We start from the raw sequence: 24,855 nt of genomic DNA on the forward strand, positions 1-24,855 counted from the left end.
CCAGCGCTAAACCGTTTAGCTCACCCCATTCCGTCTCTCGCTCGCTGCCCTGATACTTCAACGTGTAGGCTACTGTCAGGTCTTTAATTTAAAAGCTAAAAACAGTGTTTGTTGTAACTGCAAAACCCTCATTTCAAAATTGGATGAAAAGATGTGTTAAGTTATGATGTTATGGTATGACGGATGTTTTTTCGTCCCTGATAATTGGATAATAGTTTAAAAAGCGTGAACATGAATGAGCACGTAGCCAAACGGTGAGCTCATATTGTCACGGTGAGTAAAACGGGCTCATGTAGAAATGGTGAGTGCAGTGTATCAGAATGAAAAAAGCGGAGCCTCTCTCCGGATTAGTCATTACCGTTCTGCGCTAAATATTTAAAGTGACCTCGCCACCAGTCATGCTGAGATGTTAGAGCTAATAGTGATATTACTGCAAATCTAATTTAGAATTCATCATTTGATGCTCTACGAATGTAGTGTATCTTAATACACGTCTGTAAAAATCTCGCGAATAATTCCTGTTTAGTTTTTGTTAAGTATTTGTGAAGATTGTGTAGTGACAGACAGGTGTGCACACCCACGCACATACCCACACCCACATCAGCACATACACCACACCCAAACCTACTCAGACAGCCACACTCATACACATTAAAGCCCACACACACAGTCACACAATCACACACCCACACACACTATGGGGACCATTTTACAGAACTAGTTGATATATACTTTTCTTTACTGCTGTTGAGTTGATAATGTCAAGGCTGACTGGGGGAGTGGGGGTGGGGGTTGTGGGAGGGGTGCTATGGGGGCAAGACTCAGGCTCTGTGAGTTGATGACATCTGCAGTAAATATTTAGAAAGTTAATCTGGCTGTGTAACTCCCGGGCTTTTCTTTTGCAGTAAGTTAACGGCAGGAGAGAACCCGAGCACGTTGGTTGGGTGGATCTGACCCAGCCCATTTCCCCACGGGGCTCTTTTCCATCTTTCCCCCTTGAGCAAATCCATTTGTATCCCACCTCCAGCTACCTACTGAACAGAACAAAGCACATGAACTTACGTATGCGTACTGTACAGGCAAGCATATTTAAAAATGAAAGCATAAATAAAAACCCCAGCTCGGCATTAAGGCTTTCATAGTGTGCATCAGATTGTTCTTGTTCCTATGGTGCTAATGTATGACACAACAGAAGTTGCATAGATTACAAGGTTTTGTCTTATTATTATTATTATTATTATTATTATGGCATGCATTTAAATGGCGCTTTTCTCACTTTCACACTCTTTAAAGTGATGAGAGGGAAACTCTTCAGCCACCACCAATTTCACAATGAGGAATTATAAGAGTTAAACTATGCTGGGAAATTTCAAATAGATAAGAATGGACTAGACTAGAGCAGAAGATGTTTTGATTTTCACACTTTGTTTAAAAAAATTTAAATACAATGGGACTTTTGCAATAATAGAATTTCTTTTGAATTATATCTTCAGTTATACTAATATGAAGGGATATTTAGTACATTTAGTTACAAAAAAAAAATACAAAAACAACAAATCTGGTCATTTGCTCCATGGTTTCCCATGCACCACAGCATGAAATCAGAAAGGAAGCCAACTCAGATGAACATACATATGTCAACAAAAGGTACAAAAGAGCCAGAAAACCCAATAAGAAATATCTCATACATATTTAACTGGTAAAAATGTACATAGCAGAATCTCAATGTTTAAACTCCATGATACAATGGAGGGTAAATGTTAAATGTCGTGGTAAATGAATTTATTTTTTGTAAAACATTTCTATAAACAAGTAAGCTATGTAAGGATCTGTTAAACTGAGTTATGTAATACTGCTGGCCCTTGGTTTCATCATGTGTGCTTGCAGCTTTATGTATTTATATTGCATTTTAACAATATATTTCACATTTGTTCCATACAGGTGATACTTTTCAGGGTAAAGCACAGTGCTCCCAGTTTTTCATAGACAACCCATTTGCCGTAATATGAATGTAACCTAAATGTTCTTTTGGCATCCTTGAATGAGCACAATTTGGCACTGTGGCTTCAATTTTTTTGTACATTTTGCCATCTTGTGGTTGCTCTTTGTACTACACTTGTGTGTGTGTGTGTGTGTGTGTGTGTGTGTGATTTTCCCCCATATTGTGGAATTGTGCATATTTGTCCCCATATTGTGGAACCATTTTCAGTGCTGACAATTTGTTGTTGCTTTGAGGTCTTCTCACTTTTGCAGCAATTTTCTTCTGTTCACATGTAGTACTGTTGATATAAGAAGTCATTCCACTTCTTTCATTGAGTGCAGAGGTCTCAAGTCGCATGTGTCATAGGACATAGTTCCAACCAAAATTAGATTAAATATAATCAGGTTATATACATACAGACAACCTCCAAAGACAAGGAATAACATAACGGTTCAAGTAAGTAACCATTTTATTTTGGGTATGCCATTTTCAGGCTTGTGTTTAAAAGGGGGGGGGGGGGGCATACAGAAGGGGTTAAACAATGGCCATCGCTGTACACACAGTAGTGAAACTGCCATTACCATCTGTCTGTGAGGGGATATCTGGGCCTGTGGTGACCCTCTTAATATCTACGTGTGTTGAAGGACGTAAATGCTCTAGTCAAGTATATTTTTTCAGTTTACTTTTCAAAAATCAAATAATGGGTACATTTGTTGTTATATCCATCAAATAAATGTTATTAGTTCTCTTAATTGGTTCAAGTCTGTAAAAATCTCCAACATTTTAGTCATGCTTTTAAACCTTTGTCATTCATGTCAAAAGTAAATTGTTCTTCTCCTTTTAATAATTGCTCTTCTTTTTGAGTATCTGCTTTATTCCTTTCCTTTGTTTTTTCTTTCATGTTTTCCTGTTTGCATTGCCTCTTATGACCATGTCTGTATACCATTTTTATAAAGCCCTGTAAGTTTAATAAAATGACTGATGGATATCTAGTTTTTAGATGATCACCTTTGAGAGAGGGAAAGTATAATATGGCAAACCATAGGAATATTGTCTGCTCTCTATCTGTCTTCTCTATCCTTGTTCACCCCACCACAAACATCAAAATAAATATCCTTGGTGCAGTTAGAGTCACGCTGAGGGTCTGTTTTTTTCCTTCTCCCTCTCCCCTCAACAGGAATAAAAAGGCATCATGGTGTTCTCTGAGCATCTAACTACTCCTGATGAGACATAGAACACAAAGGTATTAATGGGACCAGAGTATCACAAGGACCTCAGTTTCCTGTCTGATTTTACGTTTGAATGCCAGTCTGTGACCAAATATACATAATGATTGTTGAGATCTGCCAGGTAGAATTAACTTTTTTTAAAGAAGCAGTTCCAGTTTCAAACTTTTATTACATGGAAAATATTTTTCCCCAAAGGTGGAGAGTACTGCTGGCTGGATTTAATAATTATTTGTCTACAAATATCAGCTTTGTTGTTAGAAGCAAAAACAAACTTCCATTTTTGTGGAGATATTCAATAGCTGAGCTGGACTACCTTCTAATATATGTATGTCTGGTCTTGTTTATAAAGAGGCTAAACCCATGAATCTTTTGATTATATCATAGTGCTTAGCACTGTTTCCAACAACATAAGGCAACTTTAATAAGTAACTTTGGCAGCTTTTATATATGTCCTTGTCTGACCCTTCCACATCTCATAAATCAGTGCAAACAGTCTCTCCTGATCATTTATTAAGTATTCATTGGCCAGGAGAAGAGGGGGTGTTTCCCTGGTCAATGGGTCATTCTTTACTTTAGGAGTCAGTCACCATCAGCTTAAAATCGGCCAGTTAATATCTGTTGTAGAGAACATCAGAGTTGACTTCTGCTGTTGACATCTGGGGATTATGAAACTTGGCTTGGTGTTTCCTGGTTTTTAGTGTGTACAGGGTCTGACATCTTTGGTCTTACGGCTAATCTTGCCTGCCTTTTTACATTTTCATCCCTGGCTTTTTGGAATATTCAGCTGTCTTTTGGTTTTTTAACTTTGATTTTGGGACTAACTTTGGAGAAACAAGGTATAGTTTGGTATTTTTTTCCATTGATTTATTTTGTGTCTGTAACCTGTAACATACCTTGTTTTTAAGATAGTTGACCTTCGTCTTTAGATTAGACACTGTATTTTGCTGTAGTTTAATAAAAGTTCTTAATCTGGTTGTACATTTTGATAAAGGTTGCTATGCCGAACAACCATTTAGGAGTTGAATTGATAATCAATATCTAATAATTACCAAATTATATATATATATGTTGGACAAGTGAAAAGTTTTAACTGTTGATGCACTTGTGTTCAGTATTCAGAGTGCTGAGCGATAAACGAGGGTTAGCTGCTAAAACCGCTGGATTCAGAACATGAACATATTTTACTCAATCCTCGCTGCCCCAAAAGTATTTACACATTTTATTAAAATGATAATAATTTTTTTCCTATTTCTATTTATTTATTTATTTATTTATTTACTTTTAACCTCACCCCCAACTGAATTCCTTATTCTTTTAAAGTTGTTTGTTTTTTGACCTTGGGAATGTCTCTGACACAAAAAGGTTGAGATTTATTTGATAATTAGAAGTAGGTGCTAGTTGAGGACCACTTTTTAATTTTTCTAAATTTACACACACTGGCTCTACTTCACCTCACCATCCTCCCCAAATATAATTTGCTTCTCATGTCCCCAACCTCCACCACCTCTTTCAGTTAGAAGTTTCCTGGCAGTTATGCATCTAGAAAGACAGCCTCTGGTGAAAGCGATGTCACTCCTTAGGAATTGAACTGCTCCTTGGCCCTCAGCTTTCTTGGGGTTAGGAATAGCAGGAAGAAGCCATGGCAAATCATCACTGTGACACTGTCCTTTGCAGAAAAATCATGTGAAATTTGCCTTTTGACATGTGAAAATCAAAAATTAACATATTCATATTCGAGAAGAAAATATCACGTGACCTGAACATTCTCACATGTGACTGGCTTGACGTGTGAATGAAAATTTCCATGTGAAAAGCAAATAGGTCACATGAAAACAGGTCTGAATGAAATTAATATTTCAAATGTGAACTACAACTTTCACATGTGAAAACAAAACATGTGACTTGAAATAGCAGAGCAGGGGCATGCTATGGGTGGGCCTGGCTGGGCCTAGGCCCATCCTAGGGTACAACTCACATCTCGTCTTTTAGCGATAACAGCAACAAAAAAAAAAAGACACGCAGACTTGTAACCGTCCTTACTTTTCCCTGCTGATAAGATACCCCTCCCCCTACTTAGCCTAGTGAAAGCATTTAGTCCCAGCTGCAATTTAATTTCTGGCTACGCCACTGTAGCAGAGGTTACATTTTTCTGCCGCAATGCTTCCACAATGTAACCGGACTGTTACAAGGCTACATGTTAGACCGACACCAAGGGCTGTAACTTGGTTTTTCCTTGGTAAAAGGGGCTCTGATGTAATACATGTTATGTGAATGACACACAGTGAGTCCACTGTGGCCTGGTCCTTTACCATGGAAGAGCAGTGCAGCAGACTGTACACTTTAATAACAGATCCCAAAATAAAAGACATGCAGACATCAGACCTTGCATTCTCAAGAATCGGTTTATAACAGAATCAGGGAACCACTCTTTCCATGAAGAAAAGATTCCATACAACCAACAGTGTGTGGTCAGAGGAGCACAGAAAAGGAAAAGCAGAATTGTAAGAGCTTGAGACATTTTGGGTGTAGTGATTGGGCTTGGGTCTAGTCTGGATCATGGAGCCACACAGGAACTCTGGATTAGGGTCCTCTGATGTTTCCATGGAGCACTCAGGACAATAAAGTGGCAAGTTGCACTGAGGGAGAATTGGACAGAGCTGAGAGAGAGAGAGAGTAGTGATTTAGGACTTCTATTGGATAGCAGGATGAAACCTATTTGGGTAGTAGCATCAGAATTCTTATGGACAGAGGAGATGATGAAATTAATTTGAGTTGAACTTTATGGGATAGGGACTCAAAGGCCATTTGTTGACAAACCTTTTATAGACTAAATGTAATTTATTTATTAACATTTAATAAATAGTCACATTTTGCGTGACAAGAGCAGCAATAAGGAGCACAAAAAGGACACTGAGCTGAGGGGGGGGGGGGGGTGTATGCTCCGTATGTGCAAACACAACATCCTTTAGGCAAGCTCAACTGCAGATAGGAAAACCTATGACCTAATACCTTTATCCTTACTATGCTTTAGTGCTGAATAACACTGTAACTGTGTTGTCAATGTTTTTTTTACTCATTTTCATGCAGAAGTTGTAATGGAGAATCTGGGTCAATGAGTATATCCCCTCTGACTGAGCCACCCTATAGGGCCCAGCCTGCACTCAAGGTGAGTGCCCTTAGTGACTGAGCCACTCGATAGGGCCCAGCCTGCACTCAAGGTGAGTGCCTTTACTGACTGAGCCACTCTATAGGGCCCAGCCTACACTCAAGGTGAGTGCCCTTACTGACTTAGCCACTCTATAGGACCCAGCCTGCACTCAAGGTGAGTGCCTTTACTGACTGAGCCACTCCATAGGGCCCAGCCTGCACTCAAAATGAGTGCCCTTACTGACTGAGCCACTCTATAGGGCCCAGCCTACACTTAAGGTGAGGGCCCTTACTGACTGAGCCACTCTATAGGGCCCAGCCTGCACTCAAGGTGAGGGCCCTTACTGACTGAGCCACTCTATAGGGCCCAGCCTACACTCAAGGTGAGGGCCCTTACTGACTGAGCCACTCTATAGGGCCCAGCCTGCACTCAAGGTGAGTGCCCTTACTGACTGAGCCACTCTATAGGGCCCAGCCTGCACTCAAGGTGACGGCCCTTACTGACTGAGCCACTCGATAGGGCCCACCCTGCACTCAAGGTGAGTGCCCTTACTGACTGAGCCACTCTATAGGGCCCAGCCTGAACTTGGGATGAGAGTCCTTACTGACTGAACCACTCTATATGGCCCAGCCTACACTCAAGGTGAGTGCCTTTACTGACTGAGCCACTCTATAGGGCCCAGCCTGCACTCAAGGTGAGTGCCCTTACTGACTGAGCCACTCTATAGGGCCCAGCCTGCACTCAAGGTGAGTGCCTTTACTGACTGAGCCACTCTATATGGCCCAGCCTGCACTCAAGGTGAGTGCCTTTAGTGACTGAGCCACTCTATATGGCCCAGCCTGCACTCAAGGTGAGTGCCCTTACTGACTGAGCCACTCTATAGGGCCCAGCCTGAACTTCGGGATGAGAGTCCTTACTGACTGAACCACTCTATAGGGCCCAGCCTACACTCAAGGTGAGTGCCTTTACTGACTGAGCCACTCTATAGGGCCCAGCCTGCACTCAAGGTGAGTGCCTTTACTGACTGAGCCACTCTATAGGGCCCAGCCTGCACTCAAGGTGACGGCCCTTACTGACTGAGCCATTCTATAGGGCCCAGCCTACACTCAAGGTGAGGGCCCTTACTGACTGAGCCACTCTATATGGCCCAGCCTAGACTCAAGGTGAGGGCCTGATAGTTTTCACTGAATTAATAACCTAAGCTCCAGGGAAGATCTGTGAAACATGGAAAAGTACCTTGGCTTCAGGATTGATCACGGCACAGGAAGAGCTGGGATCTGCATTGCTTTCCTTCAGACACTTAGTCTTCCCCACCTCTACCTCTATGTCATACATACCCCCACCAATGTTCTGGAAAATATAAATAATATAATGTTTTATACCACTCGCACACAACCTTTTGTTATTATGAAACAGTTTGTTGAAAATAAATGAAATCTCAGATAGACCAATGTTGGTGATAATCTGTCAGTAAGAGTAACTTTTACTTGTACACAGCAGTGAAATAAGTAACCTTTCCTTATCTCGCTGTTGTTTGCTCTTAGGCTGTACTTTGAAGTCTCAACAGTGGTATCCAAAAGTTTGGATCAAATTGCATGTTTTGTTGATTTTCTGACTGAAAATAATTTAACACAAACTATCAAGGGAGCAAACTGAAACATGACATATTTCAGTAAATTTTTATGCACAACTGACACCCTGTGAATCACTACTAAGTAACACGTCCTTTGGTAGAATTTTCAACTTCCAAACATTTCTTGTAGGCAGCTAACAGTCTTTCTATTTGTGCTTTACACATTTTTCCCCACTCTACCTTGCAGAACCCTTTTACTTCAGGAAAAGTATTTGGTCTTCTTGCATGCATTGCATGTTTGTGTTCGCCACACAGATTTTCAATAATACTTAAGGTGGGGATCTGTCAAGTTTGTTCCAAAACCTTAATCTTTCATTCCTTTAAGTAGCTCGTGTTTGATTTTAAGGTATGTTTTGGACCACCGTCTTCTTGAAATATCCAACCTTTTTGCAGCTTCAATTTCTTCACTGATTCTGGGATATTAGCTTTTGGGATTCGTTGATATTTGTTTGAATCCATTCTTCTTTGCACCCACACAATATTTCCTGTGCCACTGGCTGCCACACAACCCCAAACCATAATATAGTAGAACACTTGACTTAATTATTCTCAAAAGTGATATTTTCTTCAAATGTTCTTCCCAGATGTATCTTTTGTGGTTGTGGGTACTTCAATTTTTGTTTCATCAGTCTACAGCACTTTGTTCCAAAAGGTCTCTGGCTTATCTAACTGTTGTGTTGCATACTTCAGACGGTGGCTTTCATGATGCGATTGCAGAGAAGGTTTCCTTCTGGCAACTCTTCCAAGCAGGTAATTTTGTGTAAGCAACACTGCACAGTGGAACGGTGCACCACTTCACTGTTGTCAGGTAAACCTTTCTGCAGGTGTGGCAAATTTACTTTACGTTGATATGTGGGATTTGCTTTGCATATCTGACCAGATTTTTTTGAAAATTTTCCAGATCTAGTCTTCCAGATCTTACCTTGACTTTGGCAGTTCTCCTTAACTTCCATTACATAATGATGTTTCTGACGGCGTAAATTCCAAGCTGGAAGCATTTAGATATGTTATAAGCCCCCCTCTGCTTTGTAAAAGTCAATTAACTTTGTTTTCAAGGCTTCCATTGGCTGCTTAAAGAAACCCGTGGTTGTAACACAACACCCTGAGAGGTTTGAAGGGTCAGAGTGTTTATTAAGCCCTGGAATTGCTTGCACCTGGCTTAATTTAAGGCCTAACAAGTCTGATTTTGAGAACTAAAAAAAAAGAATGTATAAACTGAAAGGGTGCCTAAAGTTTTGCACCTGCTACCTTTACTGTTTCATGCACTGTTAAAATCAGCAAATAAAAAGTAATTGTGCATAACAATTTTCATAAATATGTCATGTCTATGTTTTTAGGGTTGTGGTAGCTTCTTTTCCCTTAAAGATTCAACAAAACATGCAATTTGACCAGGGGCGCACAAACATTTGGAGACCACTGTATGATTCTACCCCCAAAACATTCAACTCACAAAACAACCATGCAACATTTTAATCATTTTCCTATTCCAGTATGGGTGGATTATTTTTTCTGGTTCCTCACAGAATGTTAACTTTGTCACCCCTCCCCCCTCTTCATTGAATATCACTCCCTTTAGTGGACTTCTGTAGTAGAATGTGCTGTGCATAGACTGGTTTCATTAAGTTCCAAGCACAGTGAGAGATGTACGCGTGAACTCACGGCCCTCTTGACGGAGGTGAACTTGGTGATGGCGTAGAGGTGGGGGTCCTGGTTGAAACGATTGAAGGCTTCCAGTGCAAAGGAGGCACAGGCCTGCACCTCAGGGTCATTTGAGTCCACGTCCACCACAGGCCCTGGAGGAGCGGCGGCCACGAGCGAGAAAAAGAGGAGCGTACAAAAAAACTGTAGGATACCCATCATCTTCCACCACAATAACGACAGTTTTCCGTACAGCAAAGAGTTTCCACTGCTGAGCTAAGAGCACCGCAACTGAAAGAGGTGGTGAAGGGAGTCGTTATATAACCCACACAAACACACACACACACACGCACACACATGCACACAAAGGGCTTGGTGCTGGCATCCCACCTCACTCTGTTTGTTCCTCCACATCTGTGCCAAGGCTGGTGAAATAAAGCTACCTGATTGCTGCATTGAGTCTGTCCTTAAAAAAAAACCATGTGACAACTGTGACCTTTGGAATGATGTCAAGGTTCTAAGATGTGTTCAAAAAGTCAGACCATAACATTAGGTGAAAGGTTGATCCCTTGAGAAGCCAGATCCTTTGAACACACTGGACTGTTCACCAGTCAATCGCAGGGCACACACACCATTCACTCACGCACTCAGAGGGGCAATTTACACTTTCCAATGAACTTAACCTGCATGGAATGTGGGATGAAACCAGAAAGGCCCCAGCTGAGATTCGAATCAAGGCAACAGTGCTACCCACTGCACCATCACGCTGCCCATTTTTTGTTAAATGTGATAAATTTTGAAAAAAAAAAAAAAAAGCTGAAACTGGAAACACTGCCACCTACAGCAGCTTTTTCAGTCTGGAGTCTGGTTCCTCAAGTGATATCAAGACCAAATATCCCAGTTGTCTTTACTTATTCTGTTTGGACAGAGCATTTCAAGCATAAGTTCCGAACTGGACTCACATTTACATGCAAGTTCAGAATATGGGTTGTATTTTCAAGTGTTGGAACATGTACTGCCCAGTGCCCAAATCCTGCTGTGCATCGGTGTAGTAAAATGGCCAAAATCATCCTCTGCATCTGAATTTATTGCATACAGTATCCAATATGTAGCACGTCTAATGCATACTTCTTCTCTCGGGTCTGGTAACGCTAAATGCACTGCTAAATTCACCCCTATGCCACCTACAGCCGCACACGGGAGCAGTGCACCTGAAGCAATGCCACTACGCCGATGCACTCACCTGCAAGCTAAAGGTTAGTTTACACCCTACAGGCAATAGTCTTACAGGAAAGAACCAGAACTCTTTTACACCATGTAGGTCACACAGTACTACAGTACAGCCAGTGACTATTTTATATTACACTATATCATCAAAAGTAACACCCCTTGACCTGGGGCGGTTCTTCATGGTTTGGGCTAGGCCCCTTAGTCCCAGTGAAGGGAAATCTTAATGCAATTACATTCTAGACGATTCAACATTTTGGGAAAGGCCCTTCCCTGTTTAGGCATGATCATGCCTCTGGGGATACAGCAAGGTCCATGTCGAAATGGTTGTGTCGAGATTGGTGTGGAACGTTGACACCAAAAACTGATAATATGAATTTATAACATGCTGAATATTCCATCCCAACATATCACTAGCTAAGTGTTTAAGCATATTAAAAATCAGACCATTTTGTTCAGTCTCCCTCGTAATAGATCCCCTCTAAAGATAAATTTTTTTGGGGGTGGGGGGGGCAAGGGGTTTCTGGATTGGGGAAAAAGAAATGACAAACAAGGTTAATGACAATTATATTCAATTCTTCACTCTGTTGCAGTAAATGAAAACAGACATCTATAGCAGTGAAAAATGAATTTATTAAAACTATTTGGAGTTTCAGTAGATCTAAAATTGATGTTTTCCCCCCCAACAATTCTAGAATTGAAAAGCAAATTCTTTAAAAGTTTTTGCACAAATACTCTTCATATTGATAAATGTCAGACATTTTTAAATACAAAAAGGCTAATTTCAGACTCCCACTATAAGACCAAGAAAACTGCTATATTTATCATTATGTCAATTACACATTTAAAGTCGCACTTCCACCGTACAGTTTTCCCATTTAAATAGGCAGCAATGTTAACCGTTATATACACTGCAGTTAACCATGCAAGGTCACACAATTATGCTCATACATAAAGGCTTAATAAGAATATGTATTCATAATTTCTTCTTCCCTCCATCCTTCAAGTATTCCCAGGTCAGTATAAGACCAAGTCATCATCTGGTTTAACAAAGATTTCTTCGGTTAAAAACAATGCTAATATTTCAGTGCATTCATTTAAAAATACAATTTCTTAATATTAATAATAATAATAATAATAATAATAAACCATTGGTACCAGCATTACAAGGTTTCTCATTTACATTTACTGTAACATCCAGGTCCTTTCCCTGTCACCATGACAACACAAAAGGTTCAAATTTATCCTCTGCAGCTATGCAAATGCAAAAACAGTAGGGGATAGCATCTTGACATTGTTAATTTAAATAATAATCATGACAGAACAACAATAATCACCGTAATTAAATTAACAGGTTATTTAAATTAACTGAAAATTATCCCTGTATTTACAAATCAGTCAAACTGACACACATTCTAACCGTTAAACTTAAACTGAAATATAACAAAATTAGACGCAAGTTCATTACACCGCAAATCCTATCAATACAGCCAAAACAAAACTGTTTTTTCAAGTACAGGCACTTAACCTGAAATCAGGTGCTGCTAATATTATCAGGCAAGACATTTTGTGCTAAAATATTGATTCTGAATGACTTGTGATTTCACACAATGATCTGTACATAAACAACACACTTTCTTTCCATCTCCAGGTACGACAGAAAAACAACCCATGAAACTGAAAGAAGGGCCTAACTGAGAGGTGGAAGAGGATGGATGGCTCATTTTGCTAAGGAGACTGTTGTAATTGGTGCTTATGACTGAATGATTGACAGCGCGTGGGTTTATTGGGAGGCTCCCTCAGCTCTCCGCGCAGCACTCGGGTCAGGTGACCGACGCACACCTCAGGCGGCAGAGATGCAGACACGGCATTTGTAGAGTTTTTGGTCGTGGGTTCGGATGTGGCTCTGAACGTTTCTCTGCCTGAAGAAGGTCTTGCTGCACAGCTAAGGAGAAAAAGGGGGACACATTTCCAAGGTTATATCACAATCACTGCCTGTGCAGATTTCTATAACATAAGGATCCCATGATACGGCTGTCTTTGAAATGGACAGGCCCATCCATGTGAAAGATCAGTGCACTTGCCTAATTTACGTTTAAAATAAATAAACAGATAAAATAAATCCAGAATTGGACTTGTCTACATATTTTCACATTACTTACGCCTGTGAATTCTGGTTCAAATAAATATGGGTGGCCATTCAATGTGAAGAGACTCAACAACATCCTAACAGGTTTAGTAACGATAAATTTCTGTGCGTGCAGAATAGGCAAGTGCGGTAGGTCAATTTAAAACAGAATTATTTTTACTTTTAATTTTGGTGAATAAATTTCAGCTTGCACAATTGGTTTCACTTCCAAATAAGAGGTTCAGACAAACTGGACTTGTTTGATGTAAATGAACATGCATCTCGATATGTCCCATAGACGGGGTTGAGAAGCTACTGACATGGAGAAAAAATCTAAAAATTAATACAAAAATAAAAGAACTTTGACAATGAAGCAGGTTTGTACAATACTATCAGAACATATAGGAATGATGGAAAATACTACGAAAATAAGACCCAGGTTGAAAAAAAAAATGGAATTACCATTTAATGTCTATGATGGACAAAAATGGAAGGACATCTGTGCTGACATCACATGACTAAAAATGAAGCCCAAGTCAGAGGAATATGACCTCCCTACACGATACATATTTCTTTACCTCTTAATCAAACTTGAGCAAATTTGAGTGTACCAGTGTATTTTCTTCAGTGCTAACAGACTGTCACATGTTAGCTAGTTGTGATAAAAATAAAAACAGCAAAACTCCGCCAGGGCTTCCCAATCCTGTTCCTGAAGATCTACCATTTTGCAGGTTTTCATTAGAACCCCAATTTGGCACACCTGATTCTACTAATTAGAATTGCGCTTTCTCAGGGTTGGACTGACAACCAACAGGAACAGGGTTGAGCAGCCCTGTCCTGAGCCATCTCTGCCATCTTTAGTGATGCCATCACAGCCATGTGCAGAGGTGCTACTCCCCAAGTAAGAACAAACATCGGACATAGGAGAGAAAGAGTGGGGGAGGGACAGCCAGAGAGGGGGGGCGGGAGGGAGGGAGAGAGAGGGAGAGGTTAGAGGGAGAGATTCACATACTGGGCAGGGCCAGTGCTTTCCCTCAATGTGGCGGATTTGGTGCATTATTAGGGAGTCGCAGTTCCGGTACTTGGCCCTGCACTGGACACAGGTGTGTGATGTCACCGGAACACGGGCCTTCCAGCGTGCCCTGCGAGTAGACTCCAGCCGCGGGAGCCGCTTGCACCGTTTCTAAACAGAGAAATACAACTTCAGTATACCACTCAAACACTGTCTCACTTTACGCAGTACCAGAATGAAGAACACAAATGGCCTAAATGGAAATAACACAACAAAATGAGAAGATGGAGAGGGTTAGTCTGCACTATTCTACAGTTGAGGGAGGACTGTGATTGGATGAACTCATTCTGAACTGAATGGGAAAAAAACATTGACTAAAAACAGGCTGGAAAACAATAATGAAAAGATTAAATCACTCATGGTGAGCAGTGAAAGTCTCAGCCAGATTGTCCTGGTCACCAAACCATCAAGCCAAATTTAAGGGGGGGTCACTCCTTCATAATAAAAACTTTAAAACTCGCTCTTTTAAAAAGAGATGACCGCCTACACACAGGTAGGTAACCATGCATGCACCTGCAGGGATCAGAGCCCAAGCAAACTCCACAATCCAGGTCTCACACAGCACCTTGCACACCTTGCACTCACCAGAGAGATGCTGTTTTGCCTTTCATTTATCAGAACGTTGTTATAAATAGTGTGTGCTCAAATTTCATTACTAAAATAAAACATGATTACCGTGAGTTCGTTTTTATTTAAGTTTGTTTTGGTACAACATGTACATCGCTAGGTTTGGGCATTGATGGAGCGCCTCTTTTCACTGAATGTTACCATGACAAGGGCAGGAGCGCTGGGCATTAACATTGTTGATAGGCCCCGTAAAACTTCTGACTGCAACAGCTGACAAGGATGGGAATCTGGAACCAAATGCATTCCAGAATCTGTATATACATCATCTCACTTGGTTTCTCCCAGCATTGTTAAAATGGGCATGCATATACAAATAAAAATGTAAGCTATGCTGAGGTAGCAAGGACTACCAAAAATGAATGAATTAATGAATGAAAATAAGAGAAAGCACTAAAAAACAGAGAAAATCTTGGAAATGGCAAAACAAATGGCGAAAGTCACAAAGATGGAAACTATGGAATCCACGACACCCGCGACTTCCATGACAAACACCCAGCCTCTGTGACAATTACAAAAACTATTCTTGAAAATTCTTAAAAGAAATTATAACGATTGTAGTATCTGCGTATGAAGGTAAGTCAGTAATCATTTCTAAGAACATTCCAGTGAGAAAAACTAGAAAAAATTAGAATTTGACTAAAATGGGTAGTTCTTTCATCGACTAAAACTAATGACATTCAAATTACTAAAATGTGTCTTAAAATGAAAATCTTCCTGCGTTATTTCTCTACCATGTGCTGAAACAACTTATGATACAGTTTTTATTTACTTCATCTTTTCTTAATCAGGTTGGTCAACTGAGAAGTCCACTATCTTTATCAATGACAATGTAAATCTCAGGAATCAAAATGGGTAGGAAATGCAAGGGACTGTGTAGCCGATTTGATGTGGAGTAGAGTAGAATTTAACCAGGAAACTGTTGTCTACACTCTCACACATTCAACATAGGACCTGTAACAACCACAGTGACTCAGGATCTAGGTTTCACATCTCATGGAAAGGATGGCATAGGTGCCTTACTTTGAACCATCTACAGCACAGTGCACATATTAATGTTTTGGGTCTCTGGGCTTTATTTGTTCCAGAAGGAACAGCGTCCCTTACCGGCCTATCAACACCTCTTCAGAATGCGACTTGCTATCAATGTTGGTAGTGATATTTTTGTACGTGTTTACCGTTTACCCCATACATTGCGTATCTGTATGTGTGTCTGTAATAACTGTCACACTGATGCTACTGTACCTTTGGTAGATTCCCTCTGTCCTTCGCCGTCCCTGAACTGGCAAGATTTGGTCTGTGTGAGGTGCCCACATAGGCCATGCCTCTTTCCTTTCGCCGAGGTCCAGAGGCCCCGCCCCTGGGCTGCAGCTGATTGACGGAACGGGTCAGGCAAATGGCCACGCTCTCTGCCTCCCTCTTCAATCTCGGGGGCCGGCAGAACTCAAACAGGAAGCCGGGGTCCAGCAACTTCATGGGGGGCTTGCTCCGACGCTTGCCCAGCTCTGTCGTCCCGGCGACAGGGGTGGTCACAGGGACTGGGTCCAGTGGCTCGTCCTTTATGGCCTCTTGCCACCAGGGGGCGCAGCCATCCACCCTTGCCTGGCTAGTGCAGTCACGCACTGTCTGACTGACTAACCGGGCACCGCTGGCAGTTCTCCTGCCAACTCCAAGCAACAATGGGTCCAGCGGGCATCTGGCTCTGTGGGAGAGGGAGTGCTCCCGGGGGCAGCCCGGTGTACTACATGTGGTGAGGGCGTGAGGTGAAATGACGGAAACAGTTGGCTCCCTCTTCACTCGGACAGGTTTCCTGCGCAGTTCACGGGACGCGGGCTCTACCTTCCTGGTGCGAAGGCGGGGCAAGCCCTGCAGAGGGGCATCCCTGATCCTGACTGAGCGCCTCAGTTCCCTGCGCTGGGGGGGCAGCGCCCGATTGGTCAGGCTCCTGCCACACCCCTCTCTTCTCTTGAGCCCTGCCTCCTCCACCGCAACAGGCTCCGGGGGCTCCGCCTTTATTGCCAGGAGGACGGAGGTATTCCTGCTGTCGCCAGGGAAATGGGTTGGTGGGGCGGGGCGTGAAGGACGGGGAGCGGTCAGAGCATAGCTGAGGACCTTTAGCTTGCGCAGGCGTTGTTTCCGCTGCCAGCCCGCAGGCTGCACCGGGTCCGGTAGCAGGGACTTCCTCTGCAGACCCAGTACGCTCAGCAACCTGTACTTCTCCTGTACGCTGGGGCTCGCCACCTCCTCCTCCACCTGCTCCTCCTTCACCACGCTCACTCCTGATCCCAGACCCTGCCCCAGCCCCAGCCCCAGCCCAGCCTCTGCCATGCTCAGCCTCTGTTTACTGGAGGAAGGGGCAGGGTTACTTAAAGCGCCCACCCCTCGGGGAAGCAGTTCCTGGGGGCCGGTGTTGGAGCGCAGGACACGAGCGGGCTGCCTGAGAGCTCCCACTGCAGGCGAGGAGGACTGAGCCCGGAAGGCGGGAGACCCTTTGGGCTTGCTGGACGGGGATTTAAAGTCCATCAGCTTGAGCCGATGGGCGGGGCCATGATGGATGTGGGCAGGGCTCAATCCGTTCAACCCCAGTCGAGAGCGGGTGAATGGCCCCCCTGGGCTCAAACTCTCAGAGGGATTATCACTTGCAGTCAGGACATGGTCTTGGGGTAGGGGGCGTTTCTGAGAAGTCTCCTCTGCCTGCACAAAACTCCTCCCCCATTTCCTCTTCTTGTGTGAACCAGCTCCCCCAGAGCAGCGTTCCTGCAGCCCATTGGTGAGCTCCAAGGAGGTGGCACGTGGACGCAGGTAGGTGGCAGCAGCTCTGGCTCTGCCACGCCCAGCGTTGTGCTCTCTCTGGAGGGCGCTGCAGGCCTCCACGGCACCCCACATACCGAAGTGCCGAGCCAGGGCGGAGACCTCCCCCAGCGACTCCGCCCGCACCGACAGCGTGGAGCTGTAGGAGAACTCCAACAGCGGCACGAAGAGCTCCTCACTGAAACCTGCGGAAGAGGCAAGGGGACAAGAGTCTGTAAGCTCACGCCACTAAACTAGTTTTCATTCTTACATCCCTTTAGCTGAATACAGTCAGATTATAGGCTTACCTATGCAAGCCAGCTGAATAAATCTCTGAGAGAATTTGAAGCATAACTTTTTAAGATTCATGAACAGGACAGTTCCAAGAGAAACGACACAGAATACTGTAATATGGATGCTAAGGTTTAGGGTGGGGGGGGGGGACTGTAGCTAAAGAGCTCTTCGAAAGACAAATTGCCCAAGATGCAGAAATACAAAGTATTTTTACCCAATACTGCGAGCGGAAACAGAAAGTTGAGGAAGAGGTTATGAGCATTAAAAAGAAGGAAAGAGTACTGATTTAGAAAAAAGGACATCACTGATACACTAAACAGTTACTTTGTTGAGAATTTTAAATGAGAGGAGTAACATGCCTGAAAGCACATTATTCATTGTCACAGTAGATGTTAAGACAAGGGATGGATATTTTCAGGAAAGGTTAAGAGTTAGGCTCAAATTTAGGCAATAAAACCACTGACTGGTGGCCACTTTATTAGTTGTGACGGCTAATAGCCTGGTCTGCTCCTCCAAACAGCAAATCATGCGGCTGCAACTCAGTATATAAAACAGGCAGATATGATGAAGTACGTTTCATTGTTTGATCAAAAATCAGAATGGTTGAGCCACGTGATCCAAGCGACTTAGACTGTGGTATGATGGTTGGTGGCGTTGCTGGTTCCAGCAGCTCTGAAAACAGCTGCCCTCCAGGGATTTTCACACACTACAGTCTCTAGTTTACAGAGAAAGGAGCAATTAACAAAAAACATCTAGTTAGGGGCAGTTCAGTGGCCGAAAATACCTAGTTAATAAGAGGTCCGAGGAGAATGGGCAGACTTGTTTAAGCTAACAGAAAGGTGAACACATGCTCAAATAAAGGCTGTTGACAACAGTGTTGTTGCAGAAGGGCGTCTCTGAACACACAGCATGTCAAACCTTGAAGCGGATGGTCTACAGCAGCAGAAGACCATGCCACTATGCCAGCTATGAACAGAAAAATTCAGTTGGTGTACTTCGATATAAGCAGTTCTAGGTGAAACTGTGAACAAATTCAGCTCGGTAGATGTTCATAAATAACCGCAGAATTATACAGCGAGAGACGTTGCTGTTGAATTTTTTGAACAAAACCTTTTGGTGCTTTCAGGCCACATGAAGACGGACCAAATAGACCCATTTTATCTGGTTGAGTGCAGCTTATATCTAGAAAACTTTCTAGAATATTTCAGCACAACTACCTGGATGAAGTACTACTCGGGATAAATGGAAACATACTTCAATTTCTTTCTTGGGTGAACGCCCCTTTCAGTTTGTAACTCCTGTGCCGTTACATACCGTCACAGTTACCAATAGGGCTTTTCACGCTCAGAAGGCCATGACAGAAAACGATACTGAAATCATTATCACAAAGAGAACTAATTGTTCTGCATGAATGTGTAACCTATGATTTATGAAAAATGGCAGTAATACTGTATACCATGGTTTTGTTCAGAAAGCATACCAGGTTATGAAAAAAATCATACCATGCAACCCTAGGTTGCACAGCTCTCAGAAATTACACACTCACTCACATAATGAGTTTTCTTAAATTTTTAAAAGTCCAGTGACAATAGAACAAGCAATCATTTAGTTGTTTGACAGCGCAACGTCCACTGGCCAATTCTGTGAAAACGTTTTCCTGCGCTGTCAAAAATTGAGGATAGAGGAAAATTGTGGCTGAACAGGCAGGTGGGCGGGTGGGTATGTGTGTCATGAGACGACCACAAAGCGAGCCTGCTTCCCGTTCTGCTTGCCAAATCGACTGTTTCTCCAGTAGTAGGCAGAAACCTGGTAAATGAACTTCATTATAGTTACATGCAAAGTTCTTCATGTGGGGAAAAAATGAAGGCAGGACTACTATATGGAAGGAACAAAATAAGAATGTGTTCAACCTAGAAATGCATTAAGCAATGTGCTGTAATTATACTAATAATAAAGAGGTCAACAGGTTGTTTGGATATACAGCAAATGATATTGAGTATAAATCAGAGGTATATTTATGGTATATACTGTAATGCTTTTGCCAGAGCACACGTAAGAGCATTATGTGCAGTTTTGGGCACCAAACTGAAAGAAATATATAGAAGCATGGGGGGAAAAGTTCAAAGAATGCAAACTAAATTCTGGTATAAAATGTAGAGGTTACCAGGTTATGAGAACTTATTTAATCTTCGTAATAGGACACTAAGGGAGGATTTGCTAGAGGATTTGTCAGAGGCTTTTAAATTCAGAAAATGGATTAACAAGCGAACTACAATAGAATAAGTGAATTACAATGGATCTTTTAAGTTCTAGATTCAGTGCTTGACACTCTCTAGTTTGTAGGTGAATAGCAAGTGTAGATGAGCTGAATGTCCATTTCCTGTCATTATGAGTTCTTATGTAACAAATGTAAGGAAAAATTAAAGGTAATAAGGAAATGAGAAAGTGAGAAAGGTGGAAAGCTATCAGGAGAGAAAGAGTGAGAGAAACAGAAAGGTAGAAAAAGAGATATGGAAAGGGCAGAGAGAGAGAAATGACAGAGAGAGTGAGAGAATGAAATGAGAAGGCCAGAATGAGAGACATCTCACCAGTCAGGTCAATGTCAGCCTGTAGGCCAGGGGCAGAGTCCATCTCGGTGAAGATTTCCTGGAAGTACTCGCTGACGGCTGCCAGCACTGCACGGTGGGCAGGGAAGGAGCGGCTGCCAGTCTTCAGAGTGATGTCACAGAAGAGCCCCACCTCCTGCTGGCCCCTCAGCTTATGGAGCACACTGTTGCCATGGGACGCAAACGTCCTAGAGACACGGGGCTCGGGCCGGGCCTGCTGGAGACACAGACATGAAACCATTGAGAAAAGCTAACTGCAGCTCACTGACTAACCTCAAAATAAATGGAAAATAAAAAGTCACTTTTGCACAGAGGTGAAGAACTCACCCTCCTCTGTAGCTGCAAGGTAACAAAGCTTGTAAAGTATAAGCCAGAGATCACAGTGACTGTTTTGTTTTTGTGTGAGGTGAATTTCTATGGCTAAATTTTGCACCCTGCCCATTTAGCCTGCAGGACACTTACTGAAGCTCAAGAGTACATCAGAGTCCCAAGTGTGTACAACATCAGGGACTTGAACCTGTACCTTTCTGGTTAAAAGCCTAGTTCCCCAAACACTATATTGCACTGCTCTGCACTCCTTTTAATTGCAGGGCTGAGCTCTTACCTTGAACCTCTCCTTCTGCGCTTGGCATTGCTGGCATCCCAGAACATATTCTCGGATGTGGAAGTACATTCCTGAAGAGACAGAACACAGTGGTGTCATGGGAAGCCATCTCATTTGTGCTGGTGTACGGAAAGTCCAGGAAAGTAAAAAATATTCTTAGTCCATAGAAGTTCCATAGTCATTCCAGGCATTAATTGAAGCAGGTGAGGTCACTCCATGGAATCTAACAGCAGACAGCATCTACTTAAGGGGCTCAGAAAGACCTGGAAAAGAATTATTGTGCAATAGGAGTGATACTTATACCCCTGAATATTGGCCTTTCCTTAGGCCAAAGTACAGCCCCCAGCTTGTATATGATGGCTCTGGAACAAATACATAAATATTCAGTGTAGCCAAAGGGACATCCCCTGCTGTAATCACTCAAATTATGATTTTAGCCTGGGTACACCAACGTTTTCGGTGACAAAAATAGATCCCTGATTTCAACTGTAACCAAGACCTCACATGATCAAATGCATAATGCAGTAAAGACTATTGGCTATATAATCTTAAAATGGATTCAATTAAATGGTCTACAACAGAGGCCCTCACTCTCGAAACTACAAAGAAAGAGGACAATTGCTACACAATTTATCCTATTTATGAAGCTAAACAAATAACATTTTCACTTCAATTGCAAACACATTCCATGCTCCCTCTGAGTCAGAGTATTTTTGTTGTTTTCCAGAAGGAGAATAGTTAGCCCAGTTCTCCCCCATCTCATCTAATAGAACACCAGGAGGAGTAGTTTTCTTGTTTTGCTTGCCGTCGATAGAAAACCTTTAATCCAGGTGTAGTAGCCAACACAAAAACACAGCCTGTAATTCACCGATTTGGCGCGGATGAATTGTAGCTTCTGTTAACTTCATTATTAGTAGATGCTATCAAATTGACTAAATCAAGGTGTTTTCATCAGACAGAAGCAGATACTAAAACCAAACTGTACTCAAACTTGGTTTTAGACGCGCATTTTTCGCAGCGCAATGTTTTTCTTCTTCAGGGTGAGCAAACTGTTCCCATAATTTGACGTATGCTATGTATAGGCTACGCTAACACAGCCTGTGTAAATGCGCATTGCACGCTGAATGGATACAAATAAAATTATTTAGCTTTGCTATTCACATTTAATTACTCAGTACAGCCTGCATGCAAAAAGAAGCAACTCGTTTGAAATGCAATAGCTACTTTGGCACGACAGGTATCTGTGATGCAACAAGCACCATCCTTTATGGGAATCAACTCCCCAGGCGGATTCTGCATCGAATTTATCGATATATTATATTATGTTATAGTTTTTGTACACAACTCAATGCCATTTCAACGTAGCAGTGTATATGACATCGGAGTACCCCCTGTTCCCTATAATATTCCACACAGGGCTGAGGTCTGGCACGGAGTTGCGTTACACTTGTGTAGCGTGGAGGTCGCCTACTGGATACGAGGCTGCGTTACACATTTGTTTGTATATGCTCTAACCTACTGTTAAATGTCCATCATCGCTGAGATAAAGACAAAATACTACGAGAAAACAGCTGACATTGTATCCAAATGAAATATTAACTTGCGACTAGACAAGAGAAGACCGAAGATTAATAACCATTTAATTAATGTTATTTCGCAAGCCAGAACAGCTAACAAGCTGACCGACTAGCTCGCGTTGACATTGCTCGACAGATCACAGGGCAGGGCGCGCTTTATTCTCTTCCAACACCGACTCAGTTCGCACCAGCACTCGGGAACACAAGAAACGATGCACTTGCAGTAGTAACAATGACTTACTATGGGCCTGTACAGTTCGATTAATTAGAGACGAGTAGGCTATCGCTAACACCAACCTTCCCACCAGTACTTTTCTGCAACAAATCTGTAGGTGTCATCCAAGGTGTGGTGCCTCTTCCCCTTCAGATGATACGTGGCGATCGCGTTCAGTCGTCTGTCCTTGTCCAACACCTCTCTATAATTGGTGTTACCCATCTCCAACTTTTTGCGATACAACACACCGTTGATTATCTCGAAATACGGCGAAGAAGCCACCACTGACGTGGACGCGCTACCCTGCATGACATCGAGGACGCGGAGATCCTGGGCAAGTTCCTGCTTTCTGCCCAACAAATTTTTGTCACCGAAAGTGTCATCGTTAGCATAGTGTGCGTTGTAGATGCAGTCGCCGGCCATTTCGCCGACTTTCCTGTTTACGGGGGCTTTGCCTCGCACGTTTCCGTCTACCTTGCTCCTCTGATCAGTAAATGCGGTAGTTACAACCTTTCACTTCAGCCTATCCGTAAGTAATCAGTGATGCTCTTAAACGAGCGTTGCCACGCTCAAAAATTCCCGACTTGTCCCGCACGTAGTCTCGGCTGTCCGATGAAGTCCTCCATAAACTTTTCCGATTCAGTCTAAATATGAAAGTTTTATCTTGCTTTCGAACCTGATACGACCTTTCCAACAGTGGTAGATGGTTTGTTACGTAAATCCCACCAATGGTAGGCAAAACTAGCTATGCGTCTTCATCTCGGTAAATTAAAATACCGCAACAGCATTTGAGAAGTTGCAAACGTGATATATATATCGCTGACAGAGGCATAACAATTATTTCCCATATATTCGTGGCAAGATAATAATTTAAAAAAGTGTGTTATTGCCAGATAAATCTTGAAGGCAAACTAGCCATTTGATCATGATCCAAACCTATCATCTGTAGGCTTTCGCTCCAAACTGATAGGCTACATTATCGGCAATAACGTTATATTTATTGTAACAGTAGCCTATACTTAGAAACCGTAACAGAATTATAATTTAACGTTATATCAAACGAATTTTTGTTTTAGATTTTATACTGTACGGATTTTTTCCGTGCCGCTGTAAAATGTTAATTTAGGAGCTAGCAAGATTTCAAGCAATAGCCTATGATGCGTTTCAGCGTACCGAATTATAAGTGGTTTCTAAGGTAATACAGAAAACCGTGATGCAAATTATATTATAGGCTATATGAAGCAATATCTACCCTGGAGACACAAACTATGCTGTAGTGCAAAAATATGTTAACTTGCAAAAATAAAAGCATTACTGTCACTAATCCTATTTATAATGAGTTCTGAATATAAGAATGACTAAATCATGGAACCTAAGGATACGCAAATCAACGTGCTTGCTGCCACCGTCCGTCTCTAATAACTTGAGGCTTCTTCAGCTAGCTAGCTAGCGAACTTGCTACATAGTGTAAGATAGCGAAGTTAGCTGACAGGCTCGCTACAGCGCATCGAGTCAAACGAGGTAAACCGCGAGGTGCCTTCCTGGAACAACGGAAAATCTTGTAAATTAAGGCATGGCTTCAATTACATAAAATCTGACACGACCGTCGCATTCAATTCAGTTGTCTCTCCTTTTGCGTAGTCATATGATCCACTGATCCAATTCTTTAACTCGTAACCAGCATGTAACCTTCTTTAGTTGCCACATGACAACCTAACATCATTCAGACATTCACGATATCCCCTCCTCCGTCAATGCCTATTAGTACACGCTTTTAAGATTTTCCAACTCAGGACAATGTTATTGGTCATTACGACTGTCACTCAGTTTGTGTGGTTTATTTTTTGCCTCTTCTACGTCAAGATAGGTTGCTGACATCAGCGTTGTCTTTTTAATGCGCGTCGGCTGACCAGTTATTTGTTGCAAAACGACTATTTAGAAGTACCGGCTCGAATGTACTTGGATTCAAATTATTATCAGCATGACATCTGGTTTAGACCATTACATAAAAATTCTAAACAAAATATTTTATTTTAATTGAAATGTAAACCGTCAATTCGCGTTTAATTCGATAGGCTTTAATTTGTCGT

General features: G+C 42.3%; 2 protein-coding genes across 3 annotated transcripts; both read right to left on the reverse strand.

Annotated features, from left to right (window-relative positions):
* Positions 1-5,589: 5,589 nt before the first annotated feature.
* Positions 5,590-9,950, reverse strand: LOC135251935 (cystatin-like). Its single transcript, XM_064329818.1, has 3 exons — positions 9,651-9,950; positions 7,557-7,708; positions 5,590-5,846 (listed from the first exon to the last, which is right to left on the reverse strand). Exons 1-3 carry the CDS (start codon positions 9,849-9,851, stop codon positions 5,765-5,767), a joined length of 435 nt encoding a protein of 144 aa, XP_064185888.1. The 5' UTR covers positions 9,852-9,950; the 3' UTR covers positions 5,590-5,764.
* A 1,519-nt stretch (positions 9,951-11,469) lies between these two features.
* Positions 11,470-24,502, reverse strand: si:dkey-229b18.3 (uncharacterized). 2 transcript variants are annotated; one of them, XM_064327655.1, is made up of 6 exons: positions 22,849-24,502; positions 20,975-21,045; positions 20,353-20,584; positions 15,926-17,676; positions 13,997-14,167; positions 11,470-12,801 (listed from the first exon to the last, which is right to left on the reverse strand). In XM_064327655.1, the coding sequence occupies exons 1-6, from the start codon at positions 23,186-23,188 to the stop codon at positions 12,700-12,702; spliced, it is 2,667 nt and encodes an 888-aa protein (XP_064183725.1). In that variant the 5' UTR covers positions 23,189-24,502; the 3' UTR covers positions 11,470-12,699. The 2 variants fall into 2 exon arrangements, with proteins under 2 accessions (XP_064183725.1, XP_064183724.1); XM_064327654.1 differs by having other exon boundaries at positions 20,353-20,587.
* Between the last annotated feature and the right edge of the window lie 353 nt (positions 24,503-24,855).

This window comes from Anguilla rostrata, chromosome 3 (assembly GCF_018555375.3).
Source record: "Anguilla rostrata isolate EN2019 chromosome 3, ASM1855537v3, whole genome shotgun sequence".
Taxonomy (NCBI): Eukaryota; Metazoa; Chordata; class Actinopteri; order Anguilliformes; family Anguillidae; genus Anguilla; species Anguilla rostrata.

Coding starts and splice junctions, on each gene's coding strand:
- LOC135251935 (XM_064329818.1), bottom strand. CDS start 9,851: ATGATGGGTATCCTACAGTTTTTTTGTACGCTCCTCTTTTTCTCGCTC. Junction 7,709..9,650: donor TCACCTCCGTCAAGAGGGCC/GTGAGTTCACGC, acceptor TATATTTTCCAG/AACATTGGTGGGGGTATGTA. Junction 5,847..7,556: donor CAGATCTTCCCTGGAGCTTA/GGTTATTAATTC, acceptor ATTCTCCCTCAG/TGCAACTTGCCACTTTATTG.
- si:dkey-229b18.3 (XM_064327654.1), bottom strand. CDS start 23,188: ATGGCCGGCGACTGCATCTACAACGCACACTATGCTAACGATGACACT. Junction 21,046..22,848: donor AGAAAAGTACTGGTGGGAAG/GTTGGTGTTAGC, acceptor CTGTCTCTTCAG/GAATGTACTTCCACATCCGA. Junction 14,168..15,925: donor ACAGAGGGAATCTACCAAAG/GTACAGTAGCAT, acceptor TTCTCTGTTTAG/AAACGGTGCAAGCGGCTCCC.